Source organism: Numida meleagris, chromosome 1 (assembly GCF_002078875.1).
Source record: "Numida meleagris isolate 19003 breed g44 Domestic line chromosome 1, NumMel1.0, whole genome shotgun sequence".
Classification (NCBI taxonomy): domain Eukaryota; kingdom Metazoa; phylum Chordata; class Aves; order Galliformes; family Numididae; genus Numida; species Numida meleagris.
Window position 1 is genome coordinate 113,108,195 of NC_034409.1, and position 13,763 is coordinate 113,121,957.

The 13,763-nt window shown below is 36.3% G+C and overlaps 1 protein-coding gene across 14 annotated transcripts in view; it reads left to right on the top strand.

The window, feature by feature from the left end:
* Positions 1 to 13,763, top strand: part of DMD (dystrophin) — a 1,007,484-nt gene that overhangs the window by 657,481 nt on the left and 336,240 nt on the right. For all 14 annotated transcript variants that reach the window (XM_021408144.1, XM_021408061.1, XM_021408111.1 and 11 more), the window contains 2 exons: positions 2,730 to 2,831; positions 9,744 to 9,852. In XM_021408144.1, coding sequence (XP_021263819.1) covers positions 2,730 to 2,831; positions 9,744 to 9,852 — 211 coding nt within the window. The remainder of the gene's footprint in view (positions 1 to 2,729; positions 2,832 to 9,743; positions 9,853 to 13,763) is intronic.

Consider the following 13,763-nt stretch of genomic DNA (forward strand, 5'->3'; position numbering starts at 1 on the left):
TAATTTTCGGATATCAAGTCAAAAATGAGGATTCATATCTGATTATTCAGGAGAGTCCTTTTGAAGTTTGAAGCTAATTATTTTAGATTTCAGATTTAGTATATTTGCTTGTTCAATGTCACTGCTTTGTTTGACTTAATAAAATGAAGGGAAAACGCTTACTGCTTCTGTTTTTCCTGAAAAAAAAAATATATATATTTAATCTTTATTTAATGCAACCTTGATGAAAAGAGGTTGAAATTAATATATTATTTTAAAAGTTACAAAATAACATTTTTTATTTGAAGGTTGTAACTAATTTCCATTTTTTGCATTGCACGTCACCAGGAAAGACATGGGTTTAATCACCCCGAGCTGTTCCTTTCAGAAAACGTCCTGTAGATGTTATGTCACTGGGAAACCTGATCCTCGTATTTTGACCAGTGTTACCAGAGATAATGAGTCAAATTCTTGATTCATACCAATACACAGCTTAAACTGCTGCAGATACTTCATAAACAGTTGTCTGGACCTCCTAGTACATGTGCAGCATATGTCAAACAGTCTGTGTCTGCTAGAATAGCTACTGTATCTTGAAATAACATGTGGAGCCACCAGACTTTCTCGTCCTTTGGCGTACACGCCAGAGGTTTAGCCAATATACTGATTTCAGCTACAGAAAATGAATTTCTGAGTTCTGAGCTGTATCATCAGATTTTCATAGTCCGGATGGAACTATAGACAAGTCCCTGCAACTTTTTCAGCCTGTGAATTTGTCCAGTAGGCTGAGCTGCCCTCAGAAGCTAACATGTCTTATTCTGCATGAGATTTTCATTTGTTTAGATATGCTATTTTAACACCAGTGAAAATTCTTAAAAGGCATCTTTTGAAGTAAAGATGGCCTCTATTTGATTATTGTTGTTTATACATGTTTTGAGGAACAGCAGTTTCCAGTGATGATGTATTCTAATATACCATATGTGTGAAAAGTGCAATTAGCATATTCATCACCCAGCCCAGAAGTAGCTTTACAATTTCTGTCACAGGCTGTTCATAAATTGTGAAATTGCTGTAGAATCAGCTCTGTCTCACAGTGAGAGTACTGCATCTGTCTTACAGGCATTCTCATGCAGAAAACAGTCAATGTGGTAGCAGATTGAATGTTCTGGAGTCAAGACATTTAAGAAGTAATGTCTTTGGTTTTCCCAAAAAACTAATGTCTTCCTCCAAACACAAGTACAGACTACTTATGTTAGTTGTCTTAAGCTTCAGCAGTAGCTTAACCTGTGTTATTGAGAGCAGATTTCAGGCCCTGCTCTCTCAGCTTGCTATTTGATGGAGTCTTGCACAGTCTCTTCGTTACAAGCAACTGTTGGAGGCCAAGTTACAGCTGGTACCTTTTTGTTCTCCTTGGGAACTGAATGATGAAATAGAAAGATAACATAGTATTGAAACAGAAGGAAAGTAGGACGCTAATGGGTGCTTGATCAGTGGGTTAATAAACTTCCACCCCCCCATATCTCAGTTCTGTTGTTCACTGCTTTTCAATGCTTATTTTATTCTCTGTGAATTTGTGCTGGTACATCTCATTAATATTGAAATGCATAATAACAATAATACAAGTGTTTCAAATATCATTGCAAGAAATTAGGCAAGCTTCAATTCATTTTATTTGGTATTGATAAACAATATTTGAAGGGACAAATAGGAGATGGTGGTGAACTTAGCAACGCTTAATTATTTTTGCTGATTATCCACAATACTTTGGAAGTGAATTTTCAGTCTGTACTCTAGATGTTTTTTCTATGCTGAGTTGAAAACTGGAGCACAATGGTCCCTTGCCAAGACTTGAAATGAGACACATTTCCACATGTTTATTGTGGAAAAAGTAATAGGATATTTCCACTAATGAAATGATGTGTTGTGTCAGGCAGTGACAAGACTGGCATACCACCTTGTCTGCTCTCACATTAACATTAACTGAGATTTTGGACAGAAAATAAAGTTGGATAGTCAGATGAGATGAGGTAATCGAGCTATAAGACAGATGGGAGAAGAGTGGAGAGAGGAAAACAAAAACCGCTTAATTTACGTATCTCAAGTAACTATGGGATCTTTGTTTACCTCTATTGCTTATTTTAAGTCAGAGTACTTAAAACGATATGAATCCTTGGACTTCAGACATAGTTTGCCTCTTGTTATGCTTTTCAATAATTTTTGTTTTTGTCTATATTTGTAGCTCCATATATTATTTAGTCAGGACCATAACAAAGAGGAAGAGCTTGGAGTTGTCATGTTTTAGGACCTGGATGACACCTTTCCAGATAAAAAATAGAAAAATTGCTAGAGAATATGCTGTTGCTAATTCAGTGAGATGCACTTGGTAATAAATGCCTCTCTCTGCTTTTAGGAACTGTCACTGTTACTGTGCTTTTGTTTTGAGTTTGCTTCATGTGTGTCTTTGTTAGTATGGATTTGTTAGCTTGTAGTAGCTTTATTGAAATGTTTAGGATAAAGGGACCTATTGCTATTGATCTTCTTAACTTTAGTCTTTTCCATCCCTCTTTCCTTTTTTTTCCTCTCTCTGGTGACCCTTTTTTGTCCTCAGCTGCTACTATCCATAAGTTTTCCAGAAACCAATCCTGAGCAGAAACTAATTTACTTGTGGTTTACTGCCTCCCATGGAGAATTTTTCAGTCTCATTGCTTATGCTGTGGTTAATCTACACTGCTTATGTTTTTATTTTTCAGGAAACTGAAGCAGCAGTGCAGGCTAAACAGCCGAATGTGGAAGAAGTTTTGTCTAAAGGGTGTCATTTATATAAGGAAAAACCAGCCACTCATCCAGTAAAGGTAATGAAGCAACCTTTAGCAATATCCATTACTGTGTAATGGGTTATGCTTCCCCTGTTGTACGCTTGTCCTTGATGTGATCTGTTTAAAATCAATGAAAGAACTTGGCAAAGAGCATTTGTTCTGTTGTCACAGCATAGCCAGGAACAATGTAATGTACCAAGCTAGAAAATTTTTGCATGCTTTGATGGGATTATTTTATTTGACATTAAGGTTATTTTACTTATTTGAGAGTAGTTCACAGTGAAACCAAATTTAAATTTGTTGGGCTTAGTTAATGGCATCAGATAAAGTCTTTTTAAACTACCTTATTTCACAGTGTACTTTCTGAAAGTCTGTAAATTTTTTTTTTAAATGAACTTTTATTTGTAGGCAAGATAAGTCAAGAGGTAAAGAAGGCCCTTTGCTTTAAATTTTTCCCACTGTGAAGGAGTGATGGTTATATAAAGTTTTACTACTGAGTATATCTGCCAGAATTCCTGTAGTGTGCCTTCCCTGATTCTGTCTTGGAGCCGAGGACGCACTGTTAATAGGATTGATCCCTTCCAACCCTTCTCCTTTAGAAAAATGTATTATAGAATCATTTTCCCCAGCACAGAAATCAGTTGGATAGTTTACACTTAGTTTCATAAAGGCTGTATAGACCTTCACTGAACCCTAGAGTATCATTTACTGTTCCGCAGAACCATGAAGCAGGAATAATGAGCCAGCGGCCTTTCATGTATGGTCCACCTGCTGTTGGAGATCAAACTACTAGTAAGATCACTCCTATATCAACTAGAGCTTAGTTTCTTGTCTTGTAACTGCTAATAAAGGATCTGATTATTAAGAGTTCATTAAAACTGTAATAGTGGCTTATTGATTACAATAAGTATCTGTTGCAATTACTTCTGACTGGACAGAGGTAGTAAACTTTGTATTTAGAGCTTTTCCTAACCTGCAGTTGTCAGTAACCTTGTTCTATAGAAAAAAAGGTTTCCTCACAAAGTTAGGATGTCTGTAGGTGACCTGAACAGTAAATTTCTTGGTTTTTTTCCACGTATAGTCACTCCACTTTGAGTACAGTGGAGTATTTTCCTGCTTTTACAAAACCTCCTCTAAGACTTACAAATCCCCCCAGCTGAGTGGAGATTCACAGGAGCATATGAATGCACTAATCTCCACTGTAGAAACTGATATATATTTAAGCATGTTTTAGTTTTTCTTCTTTCCTGAACAGAAGTCTTTAGGAGCTTTTTTCCCCTCCCTTTGGTAAGTATGCTTTTTTTTTTTTAATGATCGGTTCCCCTAAACAGTGGAAAAATACCAAGGAGGTGAATTGAAGGTGACTTAAAACTAGTGAGCAGAAACAAGGCTTATGACTCAGTGTTGGGTGAAAATAGCACTATTATTGTTGGGAATAGAAACACGTCATCTGCACACTGAATGGATGATGGAACAAAAATCCCACTACAGCAGCTGCATTTTCTCACTGGGTAGCAGCCATCTTAGCATCTCTTACTCCACATTTTTAAACAAAGAATGTAAAACAACAACAGAAAAAAAGTTATGTTTTGGCTTTCTAGGTTTTTGTAACTGCATTTAAAGAATAGCAAAATGAGTGCTGACACTTGCAGGAAGTGGTAGCATTTGTTTTATGTTCTGTTGACCAAGGCATAGTGTGAAATGATTCTGTTTAGGCCAAACTTCTGATGTAGAAGCATACTCCACATCTATTTATTTTAAGTGTTCACATCAAAGACTGAAAACTGTTTGTTTCTACCAGATCTACTGGAACACAATCAACTGGATCAAGATAACTCTTTAAATAAACATTGATGTTCCTTGATTTGCAGTTTTGACAATGATATTATATATATCATATAATATCCTTATAATATATATATTATATAATATATAATATCCTTATATATAAGGAAACTATTTGTTGAATAGTGGATATTTCATTTCTTTTTCCTCTTTAATTAGATGTTACTTTTTTTCATTATATTCTGGAGTTCAATTAATTGAACAACCTGTGAAGTTAATTTCTGGTTTACTATCTTGTACAGTAAGTAATAAAACAGTGTATATATACTGTCAGGGCTGCTGAATAGCTTTCTTGGTGATGTAAATTTCCTTAAACTTCTCCTCATTTATACTGATTTTTGTCTTCTGCCTTGATTCTTAAGTGATTTAATTTCCAACGCTTTTTGTTATTTGTATGTTCCAATACAGACTTTTCAGCCCAAGTTGAAATAACTTTCTGCATAAAATGTATTTTGTGGTAGCAGAAATTACTTAGATTCAAATTGTGGTGTTTTTGAAAGGGAATTAATGAGGTTGCAAAGTTAAGCGCTCAAATCTTAGAAAATTGTGAATTAAAGTTGATGCAGTGGCCTTGTTTTACTTTGCCTAATGCAGCTGAGGGTATGGAGAGCACTCACTCTGAGAACAGCGATTCAGTACTTAAACTCATACTTCTTGTTTAGTTTGTTGCTGCAAGCTGCGCTTTTCCTGTGAAGTATTCAGTTTCTGCTGTGAAGAAAAATGGCTAATTCCCTCATAGGCTGTTTCAACCCAGTCATCACAGTGGTGTCTAAGTGCTTCATAAACATTGCTTTATTTTAGTTTTGTGTATGACTGCTTTGTATTTTCCAGAGAAATGAAAGGAAGAAGAAACAACAGTTGGGTCAAAGTAAACATATCACTAGATGCAAATCTGGAAAAAAAAAAAATTGCAGTTTTCTAACTTGTGATATTAGCGTACACATACCTTAAATTCAAAACAATTTCCCCATTATGACAAAAATGTGGGTTTACTTGAGACTAGTTTGTGTTTTAAGCAAATAAAATATTTAATCTAAGAACACTTTCCCACATCAAATTAACTCCTGTGGTACAGTATAATAGTTTTATCTATGTTTACATATGGGGGCTGAGGCACAGGGTGAATTTAAATATAGCAGATATTTTTACATATCACATTGGAAACACCGGCAGCCAGATACTTCAACATCACATTATGTAACATTTTAGAAGAGAAATGCACAAACTTCACAATTTCATTTGCAGTGAGGATTACTGAGGAGTTCTGGAAATAAAATATTAATACCTAATGTTGGAGTTGAAAAAAGTAAAAATAAAATAATAAAAAAAACTTTAAGAGCATTAATTACTTGCATACCATTGTTTTACAACTTTACACAGTATTTAGTTACCTGAGATATCCTTCTGTTAGCTTCCTTTTTTATTTTTTTCTATCTTAGTCCACCACAAATCTTTCCATTCTTTTCAATAAATGACACAGTCCTGTGGACTTCATTCATACTGCAGGCCTGTCCTGTCTGGGAATGTGTCAGGAAGTTCAAGGTATTCATGCAGTTCTGTGAATTGGGTCTGAATTTGTGTTCATCATTGACTTTATTCTGACATTTTGTAATGCTTTGCTTTTTGTCTTTGCAACCTTTATAATACATTCAAAACACTACAGTGAGAGCATAAATTGAACCCCGTGGCTTTCTATTAGAACATAATTGAAGTGAGGGTTGAAACTGAGATCCACTCTACTTCTCAAACACCAGCAGTTATTTTTTATTATGTTAAACACAGCCATGGATTTTTAGGTTTTCATACCAGTTTTTTTTGGTTTTGTGGGTTTTTTTTTAGATTAAACCTATCTAACTTTTCCAACAGTAATTCTTATAAAAGTGTCATCTTTACTTCGCTAAAGAATACTGCCTAAGTCTTTAAAGTAAGCAATAGGCAGAAGTGTAAGCAATAAGCTGATTAAATACTCGTGTTGAATATGAGCTTCATTTGAAACTTGCCCAGATGAAATTTTTTTTTATAGAGGAGATAAATATGAATTCTGTTTGCGTTAGAATTTTTCTGTGCCCTTCAGTGGGAATTCCCAAGAGTGAAGCCAGCATTTGTTACGTAGGATTAAAGTTACTCTATCTTCAAATGGGTTGATTTTGAATTTGTACTAGTTAACTAAATACTTTGTTAGCTGTCATGTAGGATGTCCAAAATATTTAGACACAGAATTTGGGCGAAGGCCTTAATACAGTTCTTGATTATCAGTCAGGCATCTATGTCATAGTTGACTCTGAAGTATGCATATTTTCACGCATTCACGAAGCATGCTAACAGTGATTGTACTGGAACTTTGCAATACAGAACTGTAAAAATATTCTTGTTAGCGCACAAAATCCTAGTATATGCTGATTCAAGAATCAAAAACTGGGATAGACCATGTGATCCTTTAAACCCTAGCACTTTAATAATCAGACATTCATATTTGTGCAATGAATTTCATGCTTTTGAAATGCATTTCTGTAAAGTAATCTTTACATGGACGGGGAGGGAGAGGTTACTGAGGTTACTGCTGGTGACAGTGGCAATAGAATGAATGTAACCTCACTCTCATGAATAACAGCACTCTGAATGGTTTACTCAGGATATTTGTGGCAAAGGAAAAGCTGCAGTTTCCTTCCGTGGCACTCCATTTCTTCTTTCCCATCTTTCTGATTAGGATAGTAAATAGTGGATGAAAGAAAGAGGACATAAGGAGTACCTTTACAAGTCAGTTTCATTCACCCCAGTCTTCCATTTAAAATGCTGCATCACTTTTTTTGTCTAAATATTCCTATGTAGTTTTAGTGCTGTCAATGAGATTAGTTCATGTATGAATATTACCCTCACTTAAACAGCACTGGGACTGACATTTAAAGGAAATCAGTAAATCAATAAAGGTGTTCCTCAATGGAACATATTTTAATGTTAATACTTGTCACTAAAACTCAAGAGTTTCAATTACAGCAAAATTATTGTGCTTGACGAAGTGAACATTTTAATGTGTGCATACTAATTTACGGCAGATGCAAGATTTGATCAAACTGTAATTTTGATAGAAGAGTTTGGAAATAGCTACTGTCTTATTAGTGGTGTAGATGTTGCCTCTGTTTTGCCATTGCTGGAAACAAATTCCTGGCTCACATCCATACGAATGAGGCAGCTACTCACAGCGAGGACCAATATTATATTTATCACATTCATATCTCTTTCCTGAGTTAGTGTGACTATATGGTAAAATGAAGCCAGACTTTGACAGTGTAATCTCTCCAGCTTTTACGGGCTCTCTGCGCTTGCTGCTAGTACTGAGTAGATACTTGTGCAGTCTATAAATGATGCCCAAGGCATCAAAATGTAAAACTTTCAGCGTATGCACGTGTGTATATACACTTCAATTTAATGCTGCTTCTTACCCCTATTCTACCAACCCCATCTTGTTAGATTCAAGATACTTAAACCTCTTTCTTATTAGACATTCTGTTTCTGTTATGTTTGGATAGTAATTTAGACTATGTGTCTGATCATGATTAGGATTTAAGAATGCTAAAAGCACCACTGACTAGCATTGGTATACTGGACTGCTTTCGCAGAATTGTAGGAGTTGTAAGGGACCTCAAAAAATCATTGAGTCCAACCCCTCTGCTAAAGCAGGTACCCTACAGTAGGTCACACAGGTACGCGTCCAGATGGGTCTTGAATATCTCCATAGAAGGAGACTCCACAACCTCTCTGGGCAACCTCTTCCAGTGCTCCATCACCCTTACCATAAAGAAGTTCTTCTGCATGTCAGTACAGAACTTCCTGTGTTCAAGTTTTAGGCCATTACTCTTTGTCCTGTCACTACACACTGCCTTGAAGAGCCTGTCCTCATCCATTGGCCTCCCAACTCCCTTTTAATATTTATATACATACGTAGTCAGGTCCCCTCTCAGTCATCTTTTTCTCAGGCTGAACAGACCCAGGTCACTCAGCTTTTCCTCAGGAGGTGCTCCAGGCTCTTTTGTCATCTCCACTGGACTCTGTCTTTTTTGGACAGATCCCTGTCTTTTTTGAAACGAGGAGTCCAGAATGAGACATAATAGTCTAAATGTGGCCTCACCAGGGCAGTGTAGAGAGGGAAGATCACTTCCTTTGACCTGCTGGCTATGATTTTTTATTTTTTTATTTTTTGCTTTGTATAACAAATGGTCAGGGAGCAGCTTGAAAAAGAAAAGCAGTGTTCATTTTAAGAGTTTAGAGATGCCAGCAATAATTAGCACACTTCATCCTACTTTACAGTCCCTAGAGTGAGGAAGAAAGAGGGGGTAGATTTTCAAGTCTAAATGCTTCTCACGGTTATCTGAGGACTGATATAATTCACGCTCCAGACTTTCACATAGGTTTTGTTTAAAAGTAGCAGCTTAGCCATTACTGCTCAGGACTGTTTATGATTCCTTGAGGTCTCCTAAGATTTTTTTTTTTTTTTAATAGGTAGAAGAACGTGTTCGGAATTGCAGAGATTTTATTGACATGCTTTTTAATACAAAATTCCCCTCCCTATTTTAATTTTTAAAAAATGAGCATCTCAGGCTTATGGTGATTAAAAAGAGAAAAAAAAAAAAAAAACAGAAAACTTCTGTTTGGAAATCATCCTATGTCCCCTAAGGTCTGTCCATCAGGGAACAGTGCAGGCTGGGGGAGTAAGAAGGAGGCCTGGTGGGAGGAACCAGACAGAACCCTGAGTGGATGGGCTGAGTAGGAGGCCGCAGTGAGGTTGATATTGGTTAGGGAACTCTGTGGTCAGGGCTACCTGCATAGTCTGTAGGTTGTCCCTGATCTCCAGCAGGCAAATTTCTGGGAGACAAGGTACTCTCAAAACTGTGATGCCATGAAGCCTTTTTTTTTTTTTAACCTCGAATGGGTCATACTGTATTCTTCTCTCTCTCTCTCCTATTTGTGAAAATTAATTGCTATTTCTGTGAAGCTTTTTTGTTGTAAATTCAGGTGGTCCATCAGATGGAAAAAAAAAGGGGGGGGATGGGAAGTTGCATTTATTAATGTATTAAAAATTTAATGTATTTTTAACTTCTACTCTAGAAAAAGTTAGAAGACTTGAATGCGGATTGGAAGGCAATAAACCACTTAATTCTACAACTAAAGGAAAAGCCAACATTCAGAGAGCCTTCCCTTTTCTCTCCAAGTGTCTGTAAGTGCTTCACTGTATATTCATCTTCTAAAATTAGTTAAAAATCACACAGTTTAAATGAAAATGGCTTGAGACAGTCTAAATTCATTGCGTGTCTGTACAAATTTCAGCTTTAGCTTGTGAATGGGAGGTGTGCTGGTATGGCATTCAGTTTGCTTTTTTTTCCTTTCATTTTTGTGTAATGTGTCTGAGAAGACAAATTTGTTTATGTATTTGATGAAATGATTGCAGTGTGTCTCTGAAATTACTACCTGTTTCAAAGTCTTGTTTTTTATTCTGCATAGAGAAAACATTATGACTTTCTACATGAATTCATTAAGCAAATATGATGGTGGAAAGATAATTGTTTAAATTAAAAGGTAATAATTGTACAGGTCAAATAGATATAAATTTGTCACAGAATGAAATTCTGAAAATACTCTTTATATATGATAAACCAATGAACTGGGACTGTTTCAAGACAAATCATGAGTATTCATGGAAAAGACTGTATGGAGATAAATGTTAAGTCTGTGATATACACCTATGGGGTGTCCTGAGTTCATGAATATACAAGAGACTTGGTCTCCGTTTAATTTAAATTATTTGAATGACTTTTTTTTTTTTAACATTTTCTTTGTATCTCTTTGCACCTTCTGTCTTCCTACAAGAGCTACAAACTCATTTTTATCTCCTTGATACATAGATTTATTTTCCTACTGCTTTGCTTTGGAAATATATTGATTAAGCTTGGGTGGAAAAGATACATAATTGATACACTGGGCTAAAGGGTGAGTTTCTAAAGTCAGGGTTCTTTACTTGATAGTAAGCTGTCGTCTCAGTTGCTTGGAATGAAGAGTGTTTTTCACGCATACAAGTTGCAAAGCTGCTTGATGATCTGCTCAGATCTGGGAGAAGTGTCTTCTACTCTTAGGTTGCCTATAACACAGGCTGTAATACAGTGACAGAATCGTCTGGGATTTGATTATTTGTAGGGTGTTTATCTCTCTTGCTTTTAGCATGTTTTAATGGATAACATATGAGTAAAGCTGATGCTGGAGAATTCTGTATCTTCTGCTAGTGACTCTATGACAGCAAAGAAGAAAAATCTTTTCCTCGGAAGTAAATAATTGCACCATTTAGGCAGGATCCAGAATATTCAGTACCAGAAGACAAATCTAGCCTCTGTCAGAATTGTGTTAATTCAAGCAAAGCAGAAGTCTTGCTTAACAATGTGTTGAATCTTACTAGATGGGAACTATATTTTTTGCGATTTAGGGCTGCTATGGTTCTAGTGGTGATCTTCTGATTTTCTAAAAAGGGTAAAGACCACGAGTCAATTTTTTTTAAACTTGTAACACAACAATATCCTTACTTCACAGGTTTTTGTTCTAAGGCACGCTGTAGAAATTCATTTAATGACATGGGGGAACTGAAGGAGATGTGTAATCATTTTTTGATGTGTTGGGTCACTAAACTTGCTGTGTCAGTTTTGCATGTCAGCAGGTTATGTCAGCTTCCAGTGGGAGGGAGCATTTGTGATCTGTGAATTTGCTGTTACAAAGAAAGTGGTAATAACTGAAAAAGAGAGAGAACACAGAGAGAGAGTAATAACTGAAAAAGAGAGAGAACACAGCATAGTCATTCCTATATTAACTAATAATACTAATAACTAAAAACTATATTAACTAATTCCTATATTAACTAATCTGAAGCTGAATCTGAAGCTGAAAAATTGCTAAATTACTCTTTTACCTTAATGGAAGATGTAAGCCCTGACCACAAACATTTCTGAGACTCAGCAGATGGAATTATGCATGCAGAAAATGAAAGCACTAGTGTTCTCTAAAGGATTAGGCAGGAAGTAAGATTGATTTCCTTTCTAGTGCCAAGAGCACTTAAAATGTGAACCTGTGCTTGTAATGCTAACTCATAATTTTTCTTTATTTGGGTCAGTTTACTGCAATAACATCATTATAAATGTGTTATCATAAAATTGTACAGTTCAGAAGGGAGATGTGGAAACATGTATTCTTCTTGTTCAAAGCAGGGTCAATTAGAACAGGTTGCTCAGGGCCATGTCCTGAAGATTTTGAAGCCAGGTTTTCCGCTCAGGTGTTGTAGAGAGCAATGAAGCTGCCTCTCTCCTTTCTTTTCTCCACACTGGGCTACTCAAGTGTCCTCGTGTCCCCATAGGACATGTCTTCCAGCCCTTTCTTCAGCATTTTTGCCCTCCTCTGAAATGCATACAATATTCAAGATGTGGCCACACCAACGCTAAGTGTAGCATGAGAATCACCTGTGCTAGCTGGCTGGCTGGGCTGTGTTTGCACCCCAAAATGCCATTTGCTCTCTTGACTGTTGGGGCAAACTGCTGGCTGATGCTGAGCTGCTGTCACCAGCAGCCCCAGGTCCATTTCTACTGAGCTGCTCTTCAGCCACTTGTCTCACAGCCTGTGCCTGTATCTGGTGTTGCAGGTGTGCTACCCAACATTTTCCGTTGCTGAGGGTATGATTAGTGATCAATGTAAACTGTCTGAAACAATGCAGATGGAGATACTCACCTTCTCTACTCAGATATAACTGTTAGAAGCCTGAATATTGACTCTCCTCTTTGGAAAGAGGCCTCCCTGCTACCCTCTTCCTCCAGAGTAATGACTGTATAGAATTATTGTTTCCTTGAACTACAACATCGGGAAAAGATATTCTCAATGAACTAAAACTGAAATCTCTCCACATCCAAACAATCTCATTAAAAGTCATTAAAAATGCACAAAATAATTTTGGAAGGACTCTGTGAAGCAATAGAAGTATCTCCTGTTGATAACTTTTTGTTTTCTGATTCTGCTGAGATATTTGTTGATGCCTGTGTTGCTGAGACCAGGGAATGAAGATGTAATTGACTAACTTCTACTGCCCTGTCAGGTGTCATTTTGTCTAGTCTGGTTACAAGAACTCAGCCAGAGGGTCTTACTAAATATACCATCTGGTGGCTGTAATAGAGGGAAAGGACCCTTTGTATAATTATTTCTAGGTCTCTGTATTATGGTTTGTTTGGCAGAAGAAATACTAAAAAATGTCCATAATATCCCACAAGGCCAGCGTGCCTTCAGGCATAATGAACAAGAACTACTTTTCCAGCTAGGAAAACGTACTTAGCTGAGGGGTACGTCTAAAACATTAGTAAAGGTTGACTTCTGAGACATAATAATTCAGGAAGGAAATCGCACTTACTATCTGTACGTGACATTAGAACATCAAATTGTGTCAACATCTCTATCTACATAACTTGATGCATTGCTTAGCCAGCAGTTTGGAAACATTGTAAGTAGAGAAATGCAGTTTTGGAATGTGCTTTTATAGGACAAATTTTAATAGTATTTTTAGCATTCATTGGACTTATTTTGTACTGAAGTGCTACCTCTGCATTTTCTTGTTAGTAAAAGTTATGTAGCGCTTTGTAAAACCTTGTAAATACATCGTGGGGTAGGAGACATCCCTGACTTCTTTTTGAGGAGTACATGTCCCTTATTTACCTCCATTTCAAGGGAAAACTTTGTCCAATTTGTTTGGAGTTACACTTGAAAATACAGTTTCTTAAAAGGATATATATTTATTCTAAGTCATGCTGTACTTGAAGTCAGTGAAACTTTAAAAACAACAGAGTTAAAACAGTTGAAAATACTTGATCAGCTAATTTTACATTTTGCATGTACTGGTAATATAACTGAGAGTGGTACTTTGTATTGTTACTCTTGCCATTTGTTTAATTTATTCTGTGTACTTTCTGTACAGTTTCACTTTTTCTCTGAATTTTTAGACAAATTTTGTCTTGTATTAAAATACCTAATCAACAGACACAGAAAAAGATATGACTCAGAAATGAATTAGTGTCTATTACAATGGCAGCATTGCTTCAAAAATTAAGTAGA